Source organism: Pan troglodytes, chromosome 19 (genome assembly GCF_028858775.2).
Source record: "Pan troglodytes isolate AG18354 chromosome 19, NHGRI_mPanTro3-v2.0_pri, whole genome shotgun sequence".
In the NCBI taxonomy this organism is placed as follows: domain Eukaryota; kingdom Metazoa; phylum Chordata; class Mammalia; order Primates; family Hominidae; genus Pan; species Pan troglodytes.
In genome coordinates this window covers 63,253,386-63,275,485 of record NC_072417.2, presented here as the reverse complement: position 1 = coordinate 63,275,485, position 22,100 = coordinate 63,253,386, and the positions used below count along the sequence as shown (strand labels likewise).

At 55.5% G+C, this 22,100-nt stretch overlaps 1 protein-coding gene across 4 annotated transcripts; it reads left to right on the top strand.

Moving 5' to 3' along the window:
- The first annotated feature begins 3,576 nt into the window (after positions 1-3,576).
- On the top strand, positions 3,577-22,071 carry SAMD14 (sterile alpha motif domain containing 14). Of its 4 annotated transcripts, none has more exons than XM_016932497.4 (11): positions 3,752-3,890; positions 8,416-8,470; positions 15,041-15,207; positions 15,673-15,961; positions 17,289-17,376; positions 17,475-17,549; positions 17,656-17,815; positions 18,940-19,023; positions 19,074-19,193; positions 19,301-19,456; positions 20,332-20,622. In XM_016932497.4, the coding sequence occupies exons 2-11, from the start codon at positions 8,428-8,430 to the stop codon at positions 20,485-20,487; spliced, it is 1,338 nt and encodes a 445-aa protein (XP_016787986.2). In that variant the 5' UTR covers positions 3,752-3,890; positions 8,416-8,427; the 3' UTR covers positions 20,488-20,622. The 4 variants fall into 4 exon arrangements, with proteins under 4 accessions (XP_016787983.2, XP_016787986.2, XP_016787984.2 ...); XM_054671151.2 differs by lacking the exons at positions 3,752-3,890; positions 18,940-19,023 and adding exons at positions 7,587-7,666; positions 8,027-8,296 and having other exon boundaries at positions 20,332-22,071; XM_016932494.4 differs by lacking the exon at positions 18,940-19,023 and having other exon boundaries at positions 3,577-3,890; positions 20,332-22,071.
- The last annotated feature ends 29 nt before the right edge of the window (positions 22,072-22,100 follow it).

Below are 22,100 nucleotides of genomic sequence, written 5' to 3'. Positions count from 1 at the left end.
GCAAGGTGAACCCCAAGTCCCTCCCCCAGAAGGCCTTTAAACTGTGGGGACACTCGCAAGAGGCACCCGGTGTGAGGCAGGTAAAGGATCAAAGGATTGCTGGGGGTGGGAGGTGACTGCCTGGCAGTTTAGTACCCAGGGTCCTAGAGGATCTGTTTGCCCTTTGGGGCGGGCCAAGTGGCCTGAAATAGCCCCAGCCCCTGTGCTGGGCCAGCAGGCCTGTGTGCTGACTCACCAGCTCAAATGCTAATGGATCTGGGAGTCTAGGTGCCAGAGTTCCAGGGACAAGCTTTGGTGAAGTCCCAGAGGGGTGAGAGCCAGCAGGGAATGGGGCAGGAGCTTATGGCAGGCCCCAGGGCCAGGCTTTCCTTGCCGGGGTGCTGGTGTGCAGATGTCAGAGACCTGAAGCATGGAGGCACTTGCACTCAGTGGTGTGGCACTAGGGAATTCTCACCTTTGCCACAAGGAATGAAGTCCCAACTTCAGAGCCCTTCAAGGTCACCTTGGTGGGTCCTTAACAACATCCAGATGAGTGGCCAGCACCCCCAGGGACAGTCTGCTCCAGAAGCTTCCCTTGTAGATGGCTGTGTCACACAGGTCACATTCATGCTAAGCCAAATTCTGGCTTCCCATAGCTATCCCTCAAAAACCCTAGGTCTACACCTCAGGCCAGTCCAATCCTGCCTCCCACCTGAGGGTTGCCTGGAAACCTGGGGATAGTGAATACTCTTCCCAAGGCATCTTTGCTATGTGGACGATTGTTGGAACACTCTGGGAGCCCTAAGGATGCTGAAGACGGATCAAGGTGTCTGATCCCCAAGATCAGAGACCACCAAACCACAGGGTCAGAGGTCATGGCTCCAGAGTTAGAAGTCACTGAACCCCAGGGCCACCAAGGCCCTGCTCAGGAAACCTAGCCAAGAAGTGAAGTGGCATGACCTTCCTGTAATCTGTAGTCTTAATCTGGGTGGGGAGGCAGGCATGAAGGTTTCGAGGGTTTCTGCTGGGCTGATGGGGGCTAAGCATCCAGGGCGGGGTCCCTCTGTCCCTCCCCCACTCCCCGTCTGTCCTGTGTGTTAGGTGAGGGGCCTATACATTGTATGTTTCAAACGGTGGGCCAAGTAACCCCTCCCATTTAAGCCCAAGTGTGTTGTGTGCCTGGAGGTGTGTGTGGCTTTGCTGTGAGTTTCTCAAGCCTGAGCTATGACTTGCCCATGATACACAGTATGTCCATGTTTGGGACTTTGTCAAGTAGCTGTAAGTGGGCCTGTCACCTTAAACCCTCCTTATCCCCCCACTCACTTGCCCAATTTTGGAAGCTTGAGTAGGTTTGCCAACACTTGCCAATAAGGCAACTTATTGCCAACCCTCAGAAGCTTAGGCCTCACTAGGAATAGGGGAACAGGGGCTCCTCCTGGGTCCTATGGCCTGGCAAACATACCCATCATCTCCCCACCCCCTTGGGATGTACAGGGTCTATATAATCAAGCCCCCCACTGCAGCCCACCACTCAGATCTCACCAGATGCCTACAAAGCACAACCCCTTTAAGACAGCCAGATGCAGCCCCCACAGCTGTCAACAGAAACCCCACCCCTTCCCCAGATTTCCACAATCTAGCCTCATGGCTGCCAGAAGATTCTGAAGACACCCAGAGACCCCCAAACTCCCATAAATCCCCTAGGATACCCTCAGACCCTAAAGGCTGTTAATTCTGTCCTCACTCATAGTCACAAGATTGTCCTGGTTCAACAGGCCACTTCCCGGAGGCCTCGGACTGCAGAGTCCTGTGGGCCATCAGGGAACTCTGTCCTATAGACTCCACACCTCTCCTCTGACTCTAGACCCCTGATCCAGCTTCACCACTTGCCTTTTTTTTTTTTTTTTTTTTTTTTTTTTTGAGATTTGAGTCTCACTCTGTTGGCCAGGCTGAAAGGCAGTGGCACAATCTCAGCTCACTCCAACCTCCACCTCCCAGGTTCAAGCAATTCTCATGCCTCAGCCTCCAGAGTAGCGCCACCATGCCTGACTAATTTTTGTATTTTTAGTAGAGACAAGGGTTTCACCATGTTGGCCAGGCTGGTCTCGAACTCCTGACCTCATGTGATCCACCCACCTTGGCCTCCCAAAGTGCTGGGATTACAGTCGTGAGCCACTGCGCCTGGCCTTTCACCACTTGCTCTTGAGCAAAGCACTTTCCTTCTTCTAAGTCTCTGTTTTCTCTGAGGCAGTGGGTAATGGAAACACCCACCTTGTGGGTTTATTGTGAGGGTGACAATAGATGATCTGAGAGCGCCTGGCACCTGCCAAGCTGTGACGTGTGGTAGCTGGTTGTGGATCCCTACATTGCCTCCCTGGCTGGCCTGCCACTACCATCAGCGCACTGGGTCCAAGTCTGATCTCATCTGTCCCCACCCCCACCTGCTCCAGGGCTACCTGCCTCAAGCCAAGGTCCACAGCCATCCTAGACCCCTCCTCCCTCACCTCCTAGTCCAGCAGGTCCCCAAATCCTGTCAGCTTCTTCAGTGTCAGCTTCTTCAGGCCTGCATCCTGAAGGGCTCTCAGCTTAATCTGTAATCTTTATGCCCACTGCCACCGGCCCTCAATAGCCTCCAGCGGGTCTCCCTGCCTTCAGAGTGCCCTCTGTAACCCTGTCTCCAGGGGAGCCAAGGGTGCTTCCTAAATGCACACCTGAGCCCCTCCTTCCTCTTAATTTTGTGTGTGTGTGCGTGTGTGTGTGTGTGTGTGTGGGCGGCGGGGTGGGCGGCTGGTAGAATAAAGTGCAAGCCCCCTGCACCTCCCCAGCTTCAATTTATCTTCCCCTCTTGCCCTCCCACCCCCAACACCCCCTGGCACTTCCCTACCCTGGCCCGCAGTTGTAGCCAACACATCACATCCTCTGGGAATCCCCCAGCCTAGCTCCCGCCGCGGCCGCCTGGACCCAGGCCGGGCCAGGGGTGCGCTCTCCCTTCCGGCAAGAAGTGCCCTCTGTTAGCTGGGCCCATGGCGCCCGGGCTCGTGAGGGCCTCCCCACTCGTCTGAGCCCCCGACTGGCCCACTGGCCTTGAGCGCAGTTAGGGGGCGGGGGTTCTGTTCACCGCTGTCCCCTCCAGCCTCGGCGCCCCGGCTGCTCGGCGGACGTTTCTTGAATGAATGAACTAATCGGGAGCCCTGACGGACCCAGCAGAGGAGGCGGAAGCCCCGTGGGTCCCGTGGCGGGACCGCCCCGGAGCCGCTTCCACCCGCGCAGACTCCGGTGCGCCGCGTCTCCCGCGGGCAGAGAAGTAGCTGCAACTCCGCTCCCCGGGCCCAGCCGCCTCCTCCCCGCCGCCCTCCCCCGCCCCCGCCCCCTCGCTCCCTCCCGCTCTTTGTCTCCTGGGCGCCCGGCTTCCCCGCCACGCGCCCCCCCCCCGACGCCCCTTCCCCGGAGACCCCCGCGGACCCCTGCCGACGCGACGCCGCGCGAATCGGCCCCGCCAGGCGGGGGCCCCGCGTCCGGCCAGGCCTGGCGGGCGGCAGGGGCGGGGAGGGAGGTGGCGCTCGCTCTTCGCTCTTCTCTCTCTCTGTCACACACACACACGCACACGCACACGCACACACACACGGAGCATCCTCCCGTCAGGTCTCCTGGTCCAGCCCCGCCCGCGCCTCCTGCTTCCAGCGAACCTGTTCCCTCCCCCCACATCCCCCGCCCTCCATCTCCCCCGGCTCTGGGACCCTTCCCGCCGACCTCACCCCCACCCCCGGGATGGAGCGGCTCGAACCCGCCCGGAGCCCCCCGCGGCCGGGGTGACGGTCCCCCCACCCCTCTCCTGCCCGGCCCCCGCCTCGAGCACCATGGGCCTGAGGGGTTCCCGGGGCGCCAGACGCTGAAGATGACCGATGCCGGAGGTGAGGGGCCGGGCGCCCTGGGGTGGACCGGGAACTGGGGCTAGGGCCACTCGGGCCCGCGGTGGGACCCTGAGTGGGGTTGGGCAGGGCTAAGCGACAAGGGCCTTTCTTCCCCTATCCCTAGGGGGACCGCACGGGGCTGGGGTGCCGGGCTGTCAGGGGAGGGGGCGGAGATAGGATTTATGGCCCTAATCCCCTCCCTCCCGCCCGACGTCCGGAGAAATTAATAAAAAGCTGGTGTGGGGGGAGGGGGAGAGGGTTTAACTCTTTCTTGCCCGGCGGGGAGTTGTGCTGATGGTTTGGAGAGAAACTAGCCACCGGGCTCTGACTGGGGAGAAGGGCTCTGAGAGTGGAGTAGGTGCCCTGTCCCCAACCTCACCCCATCTCCAACAGTGCTTTGAGGGGGTGCCCGACTCCTGAGGACTACCTCAAGCCTGGGGCCAGTGGACGGCCGGCGATATGGGAAGGGGGGGCCACCTCTCTGGCTCCACAACTGCCTCCCCGACCGCTAGTCTCCTTTCCCATCCACCTCTTCCCGGCCTCTCCCAGTTGCACTTCTCTCTGTCGCTTTCTCCTCTTCAGGGGCCCTTTCCTATCGCCTGCCCGAAGGGCTTCTCCCTTCTCTCCCACCCTCGGGCGTCACTTAGAGCGGCGGAAGCCCTTGTCCCCAGTGCCAGTTCCCGTGGCCCCACTCTCGGTGTGATCTCTTTCTTCTCAGAAGCCCTGTGGACTCTCCGCCAGTTTGTGTGTCTGTCTCTGCTTCTTCCTACTCCTCACTTCCTTCCGCTCCCGCTCCCGCTCCCTCCCCAGGAATTGTGCGCCCTTTCTTCCTTTCTCCTTCTCCTGGGTCCCAAGAGGCTGTGAGCTCACCTGCCTCCCTTTCTCCCAGAGAAGGGTCAAAGGTCATTGGTGCTCCTTCTCCGGGATTGGAAGCCTTGGGGGGAAGGGTATCCAGAGGAACCGGTTCAGTCCCACCCTTGTGCAGTTACCTGGCTGAATGGGTGTGTGTGTGTGTGTGTGAGAGTGTGCGGGGTGTGTGTGGGAGTGAGAGTGGGGGCGGGGTTTGGTGTCTAATTTTTCTAGGCTCAGTTTTGGAAGGAGAGGGTTGGGTGGGAGGGGTCTGGTGACCCCCTGGAGACAATGTAGGGAGGGTCCCCCTACACACCCCAGAAAGTTAGTTGTTGAAGGGAAGAAAAGAGAGCAGTTTGTGCTGAATCAGGATGGACCGAGAATGGCTTTGAGCAGGAAACCCCAATCCAGCCCAGAGGGTGCCTGGAAGAGGAGGACTCCAGCCAGCAGAGGATCTCGACCCTGGAATGGGCTCTTGAATAAAGAACACAGGATCTTCATTCTCAGAGGCAGAGAGGAGACAACATTACTGCCCTCAGAGAGCCTCCATTCTGATGGGAGAGGCAGTTCCTGTCTTCAGAGTCCCTAGTCTGACGGAAGAATACGTGGACCCTTTCTTCTCTGGGCTCCCATCTGATTGGTGGGGGGGGAGATGAGACCTATTTAAGGAATCAGTGAAGTATGAAGAATTCCCCATTTCCCAGTAGTTGGAGAAGGGTGGATTTAGAAATTACGAAGACAAATGAGAGGAGGGAGGGCTACCTAGGACAGCTTCCTGAAGGAGGTGGCAGCTGGGTCCTAGCCAGATAAGGCTTTGTGGTTGAATGAGGAAATGTGGTTAATTCTTAGGGTCAGCCTTCCTTCCCATCTGGCCTGTCAGGACAGGAAGAAATGTTCTAGATCTTTGCTAGTAGCCCCTGGAGTTCAAGAATGGCAGGAGGGTTCTTGGAGGGTCTGCTTCCCTGATGACCCCTTCCCACACCTCATTTTCTGCTTTCAGCCCCAGGCATTTATGGAATCTGGAGGTGGTTTTGTTTTTTGTTTTTTTTTTTGAGACAGAGTTTTGTGCTTGTTGCCCAGGCTGGAGTGCAATGGCACGATCTCGGCTCACTGCAACCTCCGGCTCCCAGCTTCAAGCGATTCTCCTGCCTCTGTCTCCCGAGTAGCTGGGATTACAGGAATGTGCCACCACACCCGGCTAATTTTGTATTTTTAGTAGAGACAGTTTTTTCCATGTTGGTCAGGCTGGTCTCAGACTCCCGACCTCAGGTGATCTGCCCGCCTCGGCCTCCCAAAGTGCTGGGATTACAGGCGTGAGGCACTGCGCCCAGCCTAGAGGTGGTTTTGATGCTTCTCCCAGTCCCGGTCAGTGTGGAGCAGCTTCCCTCCCTCTATGCTTATCTCTTCCTCCACCCCTAAACTGAAGATCATCACCTAGGATAGTGCAGAGGGGCAGGAGCCCTGGCTCAAGGCTGAGTTCTGCCTCTTTTATTATTATTATTATTTTTGCTTTTATTTATTTATTTACTTATTTACTTAATTTTTTTTTTTTTGAGATGGAGTCTCCCTCTTGTCACCCAGGCTGGAGTGCAATGGCATGATGTCGGCTCACTGCAACCTCCATCTCTCAGGTTCAAGTGATTCTCCTGCCTCAGCCTCCTGAGTAGCTGGGATTACAGGTGTGCACCACCACACCCAACTAATTTTTGTGTTTTTAGTAGAGACGGGGTTTCACCATGTTGGCCAGGTTGGTCTCAAACTCCTGACCTCAGGTGATCTGCCCGCCTCGGCCTCCCAAAGTGCTGGGATTACAGGCGTGAGCTATCACGCCCAGCTACTTACTTATTTTTGAGATGAGGGTCTCACTATGTTGCCCAGGCTGGTCTAGAATTCCTGGGCTCAAGTGATCCTCCCACCTCAGTCTCCTGAGTAGCTAGGATTATAAGCATGCACCAACTTTGCCTGGCTTCCTCTCATCTCCTGTTTCTCAGTTTTCACATCTGTAAAGTGGCGATATGTATCTGTAAAGTGGGGATATGAAAATTCCCAGGCCAGGCGCGGTGACTCACGCCTGTAATCCCAACACTTTGGGAGGCCGAGGCGGGTGGATCACGAGGTCAGGAGATCGAGACCATCCTGGCTAACACGGTGAAACCCTGTCTCTACTAAAAATACAAAAAAATTAGCCAGGCGTGGTGGTGGGCGACTGTAGTCCCAGCTGCTCGGGAGGCTGAGGCAGGAGAATGGCGTGAACCCGGGAGGCGGAGCTTGCAGTGAGCCAAGATAGCGCCACTGCACTCCAGCCTGGGCGACAGAGTGAGACTCCATCTCAAAAAAAAAAATTCCCAAGGCTGGCCACAGTAAAGGTAGATGATGTCTATGTAATAACAGAAAAGAAGAGTTGGAAAAGACCCCAGCAGGCATGTGGCCTAGCCTTCCTACATCTGACACATGTATGATCTAGCTCAGTGCCTTGCCATTCTCCTGGGGACCTGAGTGTTAGAAGTAATTGGAGGTCATGTCTCAGCCATGCAGTGTCCCCTTGCCTTAAACCATCAATGGCCCCTGGGCTTCCTCACTCTCCCCCCAGCCAGTATCCCCTGGCCAGTGGGCTCCCTAGGGCTACTGGAATCCTACATCTGCTTGAAAGCCTATTCAAATGGTTTCAGCTATATATATCCTTCCCTATCTGCCCTCCCTTCTTGCTTCCCACCAAAAAACCTTGAACCAAAACAAAAAAAACCCTACCCATTCACACTTCTTCCCAGAACATAGTTGCATCATAGAGGTTTGGCTGTCCATTGTGTGCTGTGTGTATTCCTCATACCCTCCTACATCTATGAGTCTGTCAAGAACTGTGAGAACTCTGTCTGGAACAGTGGCCCTGCTGATGGTGCCAGCTTCCTGAACAGCTCTTGTTCAGAAAGGCAGGTGGTGAGGGCACCAGTGATGGGGGTGTAGGGAAGGGGGAGGCAGGATTGGAAAAGAGATGGAGAATTGATGGATGCAAAGATAGGTGGATGGACAGATGGCGGCAGGTGTTGGGTGCATGGGAGCAGATGTGGGATGGACGGATGGGTGGATAGATGGGTGAGTGAATAGATGATGAGTAGGCAGGTAGATAGGTGGATGAGTGCATAAGTGGGTAGACGGATGGGAGAACCTGGGTCCTGGTCCTGATTTTGCCATTAACTTGCTATGTGATCTTGGGCCAATCACTCCCCCTTCTGTTTCTTCATTTGTAACATGAGAGGATTGGATTTAATAATCTCCATGACTTCTCCCAGATTTGATTGGACAGTTGATGATTGAAAGCTTTTAGGGGATCCTAATGATGCGAAGGCCCAAGACAGTGAAGGGGAGAAGTTCAGTGACCCACGTGAAGGCACACAGCAAATCAGTGGACCAGGATACCAGGACCACAGGGCTCAGCCTGTGTCTGTGCCTTGGTTTTGCGTCTGCCCCCACCCTCCTACTATACCTCCTGCCCCGGCGCCCACCATCTGGGTTATGATTCCAATGGCTTCTCTTCCAGGGGACAGAAGAAGGGTTCTAAGGTAAGGGGAGGGGCCAACAGGCCTGGAGCAGGTAGCCTTCCACATCTCTTCTGCCTCGGTCAGCCTGAATCTCTAACCCAGGCTCTCTTTTTCTTTCTCTCCCCTCTTGTCCTTCCCAGCTCTCTTGAGTCATGGCTTCTTCAAAGCTCCGAGAACCCGTGGATGAAGTTTTTGGTAAGTTCTGTGTGGCTCTATCTCTAGTCAATAGACACAGCCATAGAGTACTTCCTTCCTGGGCCACCAGGCATTGAAGGGGATAGGGTGCTTCTTGGCAGCTTCAGTGTGTGTGTGTGTGTGTGTGTGTGTGTGTGTGCGCGCGCGCGCACGCACGCGTGCAGGTATTGTGGCCTGACCCTTTGTCACCACTATCTTAGTGGACACACCAGTTATAACAATAGGGATCTCTATTAAGTGCTTATCTTATGCCAGATACTAGGTTAAGCACCCCCATCTCACATGCACTGTATTAGTTAACCCTTACAATAATGTAAGCCCAGTTTACAGACCAGGAGTGTAGGGTACAGAGGGCTGAAGTGACTTGCTTTCAAGATCACATTGCAAGTTAGTGGCAGGGCTGGGACTAGAACCCCAAACTGCCAGACTTCCTGCTCTTAGTGACTATCCTATACGTCTGTAAACTCCAGCCCAGATGACACACGTTACCTCCAAGTCACATAAATAAGTGCAAGGGACCTCACCCTGCTTGGATGTGTGCTGAAATCAAATGCATAACATACACAGCCTCAATACCCCCAGCCTGGCCCCCTCATGCTGGCCTGCACGCCCACGTCCTCAGTACACACTGGGGTGCATGCACACACCACGGTACCATCATTTACCCCCTGCAATCTTCTCTTGTGTGGACTGGAGAAAGAAACCACCCCAGCTGGGCAGAGTTCCCAGCATGCACTGGGGCGGAAAGCCGGTTTCCCAGCGGGATTCCGGTGGAGGAGTCAGGAGGAGTCCTGAGCAAAGGAACTTGGAGGAATGAGGGAGAGGGTGAGAGTGGCCTGCTCCTCGAGGGGCTCCTATGCCAGAGGGTCCCCAGCTTCTCCTCATCTCTCCCTTCTTCCCTCTCTCCCCTGGCCATGCCAGGAACTGCTGCTTCCCATCCCAGTCTCCTCCAGCTCCCCTAGCCTTGAACTGCCTCAGGGCCTCAATCTCGAGTGTCTGTCCCTACTCAGGCCTGACTTAAGCCCAGGCCTGACGGAAATGAGCTCTCCCTTCCCTGGGCTTTTCTGCCCCTACTCCCCAACCTCCCTACCCTCTACTCCCCACACCAACCCCTGCCTCTTTTCCTCACTGCTGAGGTAGCTGGGTCCTCACTGCTTCCTGATGTGAAAGGCCATTAAATATTTATGAATTCCCACTGCCCAGGGCTGGGAGGAGGAGGAAGAGGGGGAGGAGGATAGGGAAGGAGAGCAGGAACAGAGAAGAGGGAAGAGATAGAAGCTGGAGGGAGAGCCTCATAGAGCAGAGGACCCAGGACAGGCTGGCCCACCTTGCCTCAAAACCACCAAGCCCCTTAGGAGTCCCTTGCTCCCCAGCCCCTCCAAGGTAAGATGGCCATGGTGCTGATATGGCCCAGAGTCAGGAGCAAGGGACCCCTCTCCCTGTTTTGAGTTGGCTGGGCACCAGCTAGGTGCCAGAAGGGTAGAGGATGCCAGATCCCTGGCCTGGGAGCCACTCTCCTTAACTCCCTCTGTCCCCTTGGCCAAAGGTGTCCTCCTGTCCTCCTTGAGCCTCAGTTTTCCCATCCAGAGGTTGGACTCAAAATTCCTTCCCATCTCTGCTTCAGAGAGGGTGTAGCATGCTTAATGCTTACCAACAGAGCTAGACCGTCTGTCTGTAACCCTGACCGGCTCCTCACCAGCTTTATGCCCTCGGGCAAATTAAGGCTGCCCTGGGGATTCCTGGAGTCCCTTCTTTGTAGGGCTGTGGGGAGGCTCAAATGAGATAGTAATTGTAAAGCACTTAGAACAGTGCCTAGCACAGTAAGAGCTCAATAAGGATTAGCTCTTATTTTTCTGTGGTTCAGCCTTCAATCCTTGCTGCTGCTTCCAGGCAGTGCCTGGAGATTCTGTGTCAGGGGGCTGGGAACAGAGGGCTCCCTCCCCCAGCTCAGCCCCAGGGGCTGGAAACACCAGCAGGTTGCCCCCTGGACAACTGCAATCTCCTCTCGGTGTCCACCCTCCCTTTTCAACCAGACCCTTCCTTCCCCTCGCAGGCTGTGCTGGCCCCCTCGCTGCTCCCCAGATGCTCCAAGCCCAAGGCTGCACCATTCTCTCTCCTTAGAACGCTCTTTTTGTTCCTTCTGCAACCTCGGCTCTTTATGGTTACCCAGACCTCAGCCTGGCTGCCATATTTAAAGTAGTAGCCTCCCAGACTCCTCGTCTTTTCATCCATTCGACAAATATTTATAGAGCTCCTAATATGCATCAGGCTCTGTCCTTGGCTCTGGGGAGACAGCAAAGAACAAGCCAGACAAAATCACTGTCCTCATGGAGCTCAAATTTTCGTGCAGGGGCAAGTAGGGGGACAGATGATCAAAGCACACATAAATAAACAAGGAACATACTAGATGGTGGGGAGTGCTGGGCAGAGGATTGAAATGTGGACATGATGGGATGTGGGCATGGGCATGGAGGTGACCTTCATCAGCACCCGTGTGTGTCTGGAGTCCATCTCCGCCAAAGCATGCACTGGTCCATGGAAGTGTGACTTTGCTTCAACACTTCCTGAGCACCTGCTCCTTGTCAGGTGCCACACCAGGCTCTCATGATACACAGTGGACAGGGAAGGGTTTCACCCTCTGCAGGTTGCAGGCCAGCATGAGGAGACAGTCATTGGTGACCATATCCCAACCGTATCGTGACCATATGGTAGTGTGGTGCGGCTGTCAGACGGTGCTGTGTCAGAGTTGATCAGCCGGACAAAGAAGGGCTGGAGAGAGATGGAGCATAGGGATGGAGGTGGGAAGTGAGGTAGAGGCAGGTACACATATAGGTATCAGTATAAGCAATTCAGTTGATCCCACAGACGCCATCACCAGCGAGCGCCTGTTGAGCTCATACTAAGTCATAGCATTATGGCGAAGTACTGTATATGGATTATTTTATTTGATGCTCACAACCACCCTATAAGGAAGATAGTGCTAGTATAATCCCATTTTACACATGAGAAAGCTGACACCTAAAAGGAAGTAACTTGCCCAGAGTCACCCAGCCGGCAAATGATAGAACTGGCTTCAGCCTGGCCATCTGGCTCCAGGGCCAGTGCTCTTAGCCATAGTCATGTAAGAGGAGGAATCTGTGGGGAACACAGAAAGGGTGGGCTGGGCCCCTCAGGCCTTGAATAGAGAGCTGAATAGCATGGACTTTATATTGTTAGCTTTGGGACCCCTTCTGCGAGAGTTTCAAAAGCAGGAGAGTATGGGACATGGTCAGAAATGTGCTTCAGGCCGGGCGCGGTGGCCCACACCAGTAATTCCAGCACTCTGGGAGGCCAAGGCGGGCAGATCACTTGAGGCCAGGAGTTCAAGACCAGCCTGGCCAACATGGCAAAACCCCATCTCTACTAAAAATACAAAAGTTAGCCAGGTGTGGTGGCACACACCTGTAGTCCCAGCTACTCAGGAGGCTGAGCCAGGAGAATCAATTGAGCCTGGGAGGTGGAGGTTGCAGTGAGCTAAGATCATGCCACTGCACTCTAGCCTGGGTGGCAGAGCAAGTCTGTCTCCATAAGAAAAAAAAAAAGAAAGGTGCTTCAGAAAGTTTCTTCTAGTCACATGGAAGGTACGAGGAGGAGCCAGACAGGAGGCAGGGAGCGAAGGAGGGATAGTTGCATGTTTTGGGGTGGCAGGGGGTGGGAGGTGGGGGCAGCTCCCCTCCACTCAGGTGAAGGCCTGAGCTAAGGCAGTTCGGTCCAGAGGAGAGGAGAGCCCAGGTTCCATGGGTGTGAGGAGGCCAATCAACAGAACATTTTTCTTTCATTAAAAGGGTGTGCTAAGCTACTGTGTGCCAGGCACTGTTCTCTGCCTGTGGTAGAGCAGTGAACAAAGCAGAAACCTGTCCTCATGGAGCTGACATTCTAATGGGTGGAGAAAGACCATAAATGATATAAGCAAAATATATAGCATGCCAGAGAATGAGAAATGATATAGGAAAAAAACAGGAGTGGAGTTTTGGAGTGGGGGGGCTATGATAAATTGGGTGGTCAGGGAAGGCCTCAGTGAGAGAAAGCATTTAAGCAAAGACTTGAAGGAAGTGAGGGAGAGAACCACGCAGAAATCTGTGGAAAGAGCCTTGCAGAAAAAGGGCAGAGGAGGTGCAAAGGCCCTGCAATGCAGGCTGGCTTGTGTGAGGATGAGCCAGGCGGCCAGGATGGCTGGAGTGGAGGGACAGGAGTAGTGCTCAGAGAGGCAAGGGAGCATAGGCTGACTCTGGAAGGCCACTGGGAGAACTTTGACTCTTAATCTGCATAAGACGGAAGTCACTGGAGGGTTCTGAACAGGGGAGTGATATAAACTGACATGTTTGATCAGGATCACTCTGGCTGCTGTGTTGAAAATAGACTAGATGGGAAAGGGAGGCGGAAGGAAGACCAGCTAGGAGGCTGTTTGTAATAATCCAGGCTAAAAGATGATGGCAGTTTAGACCCTCTGGTCTAAGAGACTGTGAATTCTCCCTCTCACTTCCCTCCCTTTCCTCCCATCCTCTCCCCTCTTTTTCTTTCCTCTCCTCTCCTCTCCCTTCCTCTGCTCTCCTCCCTTTCTCTCCATATGTACGCATGTATAGGAGTATGTGTATACATTCGCATACACAAACAATAATTTATTAAGGAAAATCTCAAACAGATTCAAAATTAGAGATTACAGCAAAGTGTAGTCTATCATGCACTCAAGAACTCATTACCCAGCCTCAACAATGACCTAGTCATAGCCAGTCTAGTTTCATATCTATCCCATCCACGCCCTCCCCCTATTGCCCTGGATTATGTGGAACCTAGTCCAAAACATCATATCCCTTCACCATAAATATTTCAGTATGTCTAGCTATTTTTTGAAAGTAGAGCTAACAGGAATTGTGGATGAATCAGTTTGTAGGATGGTAGGGAAAGCAGTGAAGAATGACTCCAGGGGTTCAGCTGAGCAACTAGAAGAATGGAGCTACTGTTCACCAAGACTGGGAGGAGCAGCTCTGGGGTGGGAGAGATCAGGAGATTGCAGCACCTGTAGGCTGAAGACCCCTGGTGGACATCAAAGTGGAGGTGTCAACTAGACAGTTGGACATATGAATTACCAACTGGGTCTGGGGCTGAGAGAGAAGAAGGGTAGCTTAGGGCTGTCTGACTCGGGCGACTTGGGTGGACAAGGGGGCTTTTCACTGAGTCAAGGAAGAGAGTAGAAGCTGGTTTGAGGTTACATGATCGGTTCATTTTGATGAGTTGAGCTTGAGACACCTTGGGGTCTTTGACGTGGTAACTTCCTTGGCAGGTGCCTGAGTGCCCACACTCAGAATTCAGGGGAGGGGGTCAAGGCTGGAAATAGAAATAGGTGGTAGTTAAGCCAGGAGAGCAACTGGGGTGGCTTAGAGGTTGTCTACAGAAGGAAACAGGAGCAGACAAGGCAGGGTGGGCATGAGTGACAGAATAGGGCCCCTGAGATCATGCTGGGTGGAGTGGGGAGGAAAAGTCTTGACCCATCTTGAAGCCTGGGAAGACTCTTTCTGTTTGGAGACCCCAGTGCCAAGCTCAGCACTGGTACAGCAAGAGGGCTTCATTCCGAGGTGCAGCACGTGACAAGTGGAGCTATGAGCAATGAGGACTTTAACGCTGGACCCACTGGGTCTGCCCACTCTTCGTCCATGTCCTCATGCAAGACCTAGCACAGGGCCACAGGCCCAGGACAGAAGAGAGGTTTCGGGGACTATGGGGCTTTCCTTCCTGCCACTGCCAGTGGATTCTGGGGGTGTCCCTTTGCTCCACTCCAACTGCAAGCCCTCTAGATGCTCAGCAGTGCTATCTCTGAGTGAGACCCTGCGCGTGGCACAGCAAGCCAATGTCCCCAGTAGGGCCAGTCTCTAGAGCCAGCCTAGCCAGGCTCAAATCCTGGACCATTGCTAGCTGGTGGCTTTAGTCAAGTGACTTAACCTCTCTGAGTTTTAGTTTGCTCAGCTGTAAAGTATGCATAGTAACTGTCCTAACCCCACCGGGTTGTTTTGAGTGAGAGATGATGTATGTACACTGTCTGGTGTGTAGTAAGTGTTTCTTAAATGGTGGCCATTATTTCCATCATCTCTCCAGCCTCATCCCTCAACCCTTCTCTCCACAAAGCTACCCTCCAACTGTCCCTGGAGGTACCACCCTTGTTTCCCTACTTCCTAGCATTGCATATACCTGTTTTGCCCACCTCATCTCTTACAAACTCCTACCCAGACCTTAAAACCCACCTTTGGTGTTTCCTCCTCTGATGCATCCAAACAGGGCTGCCGTTCCTCCGTGTCTACAGGAGGGTTCATCACACGGCGCTGTATTTTAGCGCCAGCATTTCTGCTTCCCCTGCACACCCGCCCACTCCCACCTGAGATGGGGAGACACCCTGTTTTTCATCTGTCTGTACTCCCAGCACTCAAGAACACGGGTTGAATGCCTGGGGTGTGGGTGCAGGTGGCCCCTGAGGTGGGCCTCTGGGCTTGCCATCACCTCTCATGTGTCTGGTCTCTGCTCCCTTCCCCCGGTTCGCAGACCTGGACTTGGCTGTGCCAGAGACGGCCAGACTGGACAGCAGTTTACACAAGGCCCGGGCCCAACTGTTGGCCAAGGGCCGGAGACACCGGCCGTCCCGCTCCAGGCTTCGGGACAGTGCCAGCTCCGCGGAGGATGGTGAAGGCTCGGATGGGCCCGGAGGCAAGGTTGGGGCAAGTTAGGAAAACACACATACACCCTCCCACCACTCCCTCTCCTCCCACCCCTGGATAATCTCTCCAGAGTGCTCTTCCAGGGAAACCACATCCCCAGACTCCTGACCTAGTAATGCTGCCAAGTGTTAGCTGCAGTTCACTTCTGGCTCATTTAATCCTGTGTAAAGAAGATATTATTAGCCCCATTTTACAGCTGAGGAAACTGAGGCCCTGAGAGGTCCAGGAGCAAAGTCACAGTAAGTGAAGGAGGGGGAATTCAGCCCCAGCCTGTGTGACTCAAAGTTCCTGTTTCCCACCTCTCACTCTCCAGCCACCCCGCTGCCTAAGGCATGAGGAAACCCTCCCTCTAGGCCCCGGAAGGACCCTCAGGGCCCGCAGTTTACAGGGTGAAAGTCTCCCAGCTCCTCCGGGAAGGGAGGAGGAGGGTTCTCGGTGAGCGGCTGCCCCCTCGTCCAGGTGACCGATGGCTGCGGGAGCCCCCTGCACCGGCTGCGCTCGCCTTTGCACTCAGGCCCGGGGTCCCCGGCCGGGGGCTCTTTCTGCCTGGATCCTCCGGGGTTGCGGCGCAGCCTGGACGAGGACGAGCCGCCGCCCTCGCCGCTCACACGCTACCGGCCCCTGCACAACGCTGCGTCGCACGAGGGCCTGGCCGCCGCCTCCTGCTCTCCGCCGCGCTCCGCGCCCTCCTCCGACAGCTCCCCCAGCTTCGTGCGCCGCCACCCGCGCGCAGAGCCGCACAGCGAAGGTGAGAGGCGGCCAGCGCCGCACCTCCTGCTGGTCGCTCCCGGGCGCAGCAGCCCTCCCGGTCCCGGCGCGCACCGCAGCCGCGGAAGGGGCAGCTGGGCAGGGTGGCTGGGGGGAGGTGAAGAGTAAACGCCGCCGCTCACTCATTCTTTACCGAGCGCCTACTAAGTGCCAGATCCTGTGGGCTCTGGGACACCCAGGTGAGCAAACACATGCAGTCTTTATCATCATAGTAGTTTAGTGGAGAAACGATCAAATCAGGCCTGGCTGGCGGCTCACGCCTGTAATCCCAACACCTTGGGAGGCCGAGATGGAGGATTGCTTGAGCCCAGGAGTTCGAGACCAGCCTGGGCAACATAGCGAGCCCGTCTCCAGAAAAAATTAAAAAATTAGCCCCGCGTGGTTTGCACCTGTAGAACCAGCTACTTGGGAGGCTGAGGCGGGAGGATAGCTTGAACCCGGGAGTTTTGAGCTGCAGTGAGCTATGATCACTCCTTGCCTCAAAAACAAAACAAAACAAAAACCCAATCAAATCATCCCTTAACTAAATGTCTAGTTATAAACTATAACAAGTGCTATTTGGGAAATGTGTGCGGCAGCATGGCGGGAGAGCATACACCAGGATGCTTGGCCTGGCTAGGAACATCCTGGAAATGACATTTGAGCCAAGATTGGAAGGTTGGTTAGATGTTGGCCAGGATAGGCCGAGTGCGGTGGCTCACGCTTGTAATCCCAGCACTTTGGGAGGCTGTGGCGGGTGGATCACCTGAGGTCAGGAGTTCGAGACCAGCCTGGACAACATGATGAAACCCTGTCTGAACTAAGAACACAAAAAATTAGCCGGGTGTGGTGGCGGGCGCCTGTAATCCCAGCTACTCAGGAGGCTGAGGCAGGAGAATTGCTTGAACCCGGGAGGTGGAAGTTGCAGTGAGCCAAGATCACACCATTGCACTCCAGCCTGGGCAACAAGAGCAAAACTCCGTCTCAAAAAAAAAAAAAAAAAAAAAAAAAAAAAAAAGTTGGCCAGGATAAAATTGAGTAAATGGTAGTGATTCCTACATTTTTGGAACATTTTATAGTTTGTAAAAGGCTGTCATAAGCATCCCATTAGGTCCCATGAAGTAGGTAGATGTTATTATCCCCATATTTAAAATGGAGGAAGGCCAGAGAGGTAAAGTGGCTTATCCTAGGACACCCAGCTAGTGAAGGCCACCAGAGCCAGGATGCCTGATTCTAAGTCAAGAGAATTTCTACCACCCCACACTGGCAGCCGAAGGAGGCAGGCAGGGCAGCAAACAGGCAATTTCCTTCCTTCTCTCCCTGGAAAGATGACAGCCGTGACGCCAGTCCTCCTGAGCCCGCCAGCCCCACCATCGGCCTCGATAAGAAGACTCGCCGAAAGTTCCTGGACCTGGGGTGAGTGGAGGCGGGGCTAGATCGCAGGGCTTGGAGCTGCTGGGGTAAGGGGTAGCACAGTGGGCAGCCCTGCCCCACTTCCCGCTGCCTCCCCACAGGGTCACCCTGCGCCGAGCATCCACGGGCAAGAGCCGGAAGGAGAAAGGCAGCAACCGACTGTCCATGGGCAGCAGGTGAGAGGTGCCCATGGCGGCCCACCCACAGCTCCCGCCCCTGGCTCCCCATGTGCTCTGGTCCTCCCCTCTGTACCCACACCCATGCTGGACACTCTCTCTGCAGGGAGTCAGTGGAGGGGTCCGGCAGGTCAGGGGGCTCCCCGTTCCTGCCTTTTTCCTGGTTCACGGACAGCGGCAAGGGCTCAGCATCCTTGGGTAGCACCACCTCCCCCGCCTGCTCCCCTAAACACGAGGGCTTCAGCCCTAAGAAGTCAGCTTCCCAGGTAAGTCCATGCCTTTCTTGTCCCCAAACTGGCCCCCAGTCTCAGGTGACATGAGGGCGTACTTCACCTTGGCTCAGGCTGGGATTCAGACATTCCTGGAATCAATTTGTCCATCCATGGAGCCATGCAGTGATCCGTTACTTCATGCATTCTCTGAATTCATTCGTTCACTCTTCCACTCCTTCATATTCTGAGTAGTTCATTCCTTGATTCAGTCAATGCTTCATGCATTCAACAAATCACTAAACACTGATTCCCTACTGTTCACCCAGCTGGAGACTTCCTTCATTCCTGCTAACTCTTCTGCCTGGTTAAGTTCTAACCCCACTCCTGTGTGAGGAGCTGGGCCACCTGCTTGGTAGGGTGAGGCCTGGGGGATATAGAGACAAACAGGACCCCAACCTAGTGGTCTGAAAGCTTACAACCCTATGTGATGTGAGACGAGTAAGAGAAGCAATGATGAGCAACTGCTTATGTTCAGAGCGCCCTCTACAGTTTACAAAGCCCCAAATGCGTTTCTGCTTTACTCTCACAAAGGCTCGGTGAAGTAGGGAGGGAAGGCATGCTCATCTCCATTGTACAGATGAGCAAAGGAAGGCCCAGAGAGAAGGGGCTTGCCCACAGACTGGCACAGATATAGGTGCCAAGCTCTACAACCCCCAGCCCAGTACTTGTTCTACGGTTCTGTTTCTTACGTGCAGCTGGGCAGAGGAGAAAATCAGAAGCTGGGAATTCTGGGAAGAAAGAATCCCTTCGGACCTGGAACTTCCTTCTTTCCTCCTTCTCTTTCTTCCTTCCCTTATGCTGGTCACTGGGACACCATGATGAACAAGATACAACCCAGGCCCTCCTAGAGCTCACAGTCCAGTGAGGATAAAGACCTCTAATCAGGCACTTATTAGCTGGGGTACTAGAGGCCAGGCAGGAGGCGCATAGCAGAGACACCTGACCCAGCCTGGGGGAATCTCGGTGGTCTGCCTGTAGGAAGTGACACCTTGCCTGAGACCGCCTCCATTCCTACTAACCTGGCTTGGTTCTAGCCCCATGTCCTCCAGATGGCTGCCTGCTCTCCCAAAGGCTTCAGGTCCTGATGCCTGACATGAGTTATCATGTCCTGTGTGCAGGCCCAGCTCCTGGCTCATGCACAGGAGGCACTGAGCAACTCCTGGTGCCTAGTCCAGGACTTCGGCTCCACCCAGATAGGGATGGTGGGTTGGGGGTGAACTCTCCTCGGTGGCATGCACCTTTTTCTGTCTAGGAATCCACTCTGAGTGATGACTCCACGCCCCCCACCAGCAGCCCCAAGATCCCCAGTGGGCCCCGGCAGGAGGCCAAATGTTCTTACCCCTACCACACGCTGTCTCAGTCTTCAGATGAGGTGAGCAAGGCTGGCCCAGGGTGCCCACGGAGTCCTGACCTCTGACTCTGCAAGGTGCTCAGGTCACAGGCCAAGCCTCCCCCTCACTCTCCTTGGTCTCTGCCCAGTTCCTGGATGAACCCCTCCCCCCTGTCCACCACTGGACCAGCCAGCAGGTGGGCCAGTGGCTGCAGAGCCTCAACCTGGAACAGTATGCTGCTGAGTTTGCTGCACGGCAGGTAGACGGGCCGCAGCTGCTGCAGCTGGACGGAAGCAAACTAAAGGTGGGTCAGAGTGGAAGGGCCGTGACCCAGCCCAGTTACTTGAGGTGACTTTCAAGGATTTGAAGTCCCTCGTCCTGACCTTTGACCCTCAGCCCAGCCTCCTGGGCTGACCTTTTCACTCCATCTGTGGCCACCACCCTGACCTCTGACCTCTAGGCAAGGTCCTTGGTCTAATCTTTTGAGTTGTAGCATGAATCCCTAGTTTGACTTGAAACTCTAGTCCATGACTTCAGTGTGACCTTCAAGCTCCAGCCCTGGTCTCCAGGCTGACCTTGCCCTCTAGGATGACCCTTGATGCATATGAGTGTCCTGGTATCATGGGAAGCCACATCTCCCCCTGGTCAGCTTGGTCTGATTCTGTCTCAGAGGCTAGTGGTAATAGTGGGCAGGGGGAGGCTGTAGGAAGGGGGTGGTGGCCTCTGACCTATAAGCTGGGAGGTTCCTGGCCTGTCTCCTGCTCTCTGCTGAGTTGCTTGGGGCAGGGATGGTGAAAAGAGCCCCCAGGAAGTCTCTGGAAGTGAGGAGGGTCCTTGGACACTAACTGTGTGACCTTGGGCAAGTGACTCCCCATCTCTGGGCCTCAGGAGGTTGGGCAGGTCCGGGCCAAGGCTGAAATACTGAGTGGAGGAATGGTGGGGGAGGAGGAGGAAGCGCCTAATACCCCCAACCCTCATCTTTCCCAACCACACTCATTCCAAATTCTTGCTCTGGGGATTCTGATCCATGGGCAGGTCACGGTGTGGGAGGCGGAGGCTCCACTCCAGGGAGGATTTGGAGCTCCACAGAGTACACCTGGGGCAAAAGGAGCCTGGGCGTGGGAGGCCAAGACTGGGAAGGTTCTGAGACTCTCTCCCTCACCCCGGACTCCTCCCCAGAGCCTGGGGCTCAGCAACTCTCATGACCGGGCACTGGTGAAGCGCAAGTTGAAGGAGATGGCAGCGGCTGCCGAGAAGGAGCGCAAGGCCCAGGAGAAGGCTGCGCGGCAGCGGGAGAAGCTCCGGCGCCGAGAGCAGGAGGCCAAGAAGAGCTAGGGGAGGGTGCACAGGCGCTGGCACCCGGCAGGGGCAGCCACTGGCTCCGCGGGCAGAGGCCTCACCAGGGAGGCTGGACCTGGGTGCTGCACTTGGGCTAGCCTGGTCCCACGCTCTCAGGGGGGACATGCTCTCTCTTACCCTGTCACTTGGTCTAGACCCAGAGCCCCCAGAAAGGGAGACCCCAGGGAGAGGGCCTAGTAATAAATCCTATTTTGAGGACTTGTTTGGCACAGAGTTCCTGGGGGAGGAGCAGATGAAGGGGAGAGGGCAGAGAGGCCAGGGCTGAGGCAAGTCTGGGAGCCTGGGTCAGGCTGTCCCATTGCCCTCAGGCCATCGTGGGGCTGGGGTGGAGGGGAGCTAGGAGACCTGCCTGCCTGCTTGCCTGCCAGAGGCCCTGAGGCCGGGCCCCAGGGCTCAGAGCTGGGCTGGGCATTTCAGCAGGAGCCCATGTGGGAGCGGCTCCTCTCCACTCTTCCAGGGGGCTGTGTGGTGGGAGAGCTCTGTCCTGCTCCCCCAAGAGGCCAGTGGGCACTGCAGCAAGTCGCACTCAGGGTAGACTCCCAGCCAAACTCCTCAACAGGAGCGCAGAGAAAGCAGCCTGGGGCGAGTGCAGTCTTTGCCAGGACTCAAAAGGGGAGGATGAACATCCCCTTCTCCCTCTCCCCTCCTCTGTCCTGTGGGTCCCAGGGGGCGAGATGACACCACACAGGTCTGCCTCTCAGGGCCCATTCAAGACCTGGTCTTTGACCCATTCTCCAAGCCAGGACTCCCTTCACTTCCTGCTGCTTCCTCAGAGGGCACCTAAGTCCTCTTTGGGAGCTGAGCAAACAGGAACTGATAGGGACAGAGGACACCACTTCCACCAGCCAAGGCCTAGGAGCTGCTGACCTGGTCAGCCCTCACCCCAGCCAGGCAGAGAGGCAAAACCTGGGGGTCCCCGGCATCTACGAGATTGGAAAGGTTCATCAGCCCTCCCCCATCTGCCCCAGGCATTGTCAGGGAATCAGTGGGCTCAGAACTGGCAGGCGGTGCAAGCTCTGCTTCCCTGGGCCACACTGAGGGCTGGGGCCAGCTCCCTGGATGGGGGTGGAGTTTACCAGCAGCCTGGGGACAGCATGTGTCCTTTTTAGGAAATGTCCTTGGAGGAAGTGTTCATGTGTGGCGCTGGTCAGCAGCTAGTCCGGCTTCCAGGACACTGGTCAGAGTTACCGATGAGGCCCCGGGGCTCCTGCTTGGAAACCCCTCCAGCTCCTCCCATCTGCCCAGACAGAGCGACAGATGGCACCAATGCATGCTGGCTCCCTCATTCCTGCCCAGGGGCTGTGGCTTACGGCCAGCACCCTGTACCTGGGACTCAGCCCTTATCCCCCCTCTGCTATCTGTGCTGGGAGAGGGGCTTCGGAGGGAAACAGATATGAGGACACTGGCACCATCTGGGCCTGGTGGCAGGGCCATGGGAGGTTGGAAGGCACCCACATCCTTAAAGCCATCAGTAGCTATAGTGGGTGCCCACCTGCATGTGAAGGGGAGGCAGTTCTCAATTTATTTCAATAAATACTTATGATGTGCCAGTGACCAGAATTTCTGTCTGCTCCAGTTGTTGGGTTGGC

Excerpts from the sequence above, each read along its gene's own strand:
- SAMD14 (XM_016932497.4), top strand. The coding sequence starts at position 8,428 with ATGGCTTCTTCAAAGCTCCGAGAACCCGTGGATGAAGTTTTTG. Across the intron at positions 17,377-17,474 it reads CGAAAGTTCCTGGACCTGGG|GGTCACCCTGCGCCGAGCAT; the intron begins GTGAGTGGAGGC and ends GCCTCCCCACAG. Across the intron at positions 17,550-17,655 it reads CGACTGTCCATGGGCAGCAG|GGAGTCAGTGGAGGGGTCCG; the intron begins GTGAGAGGTGCC and ends CTCTCTCTGCAG.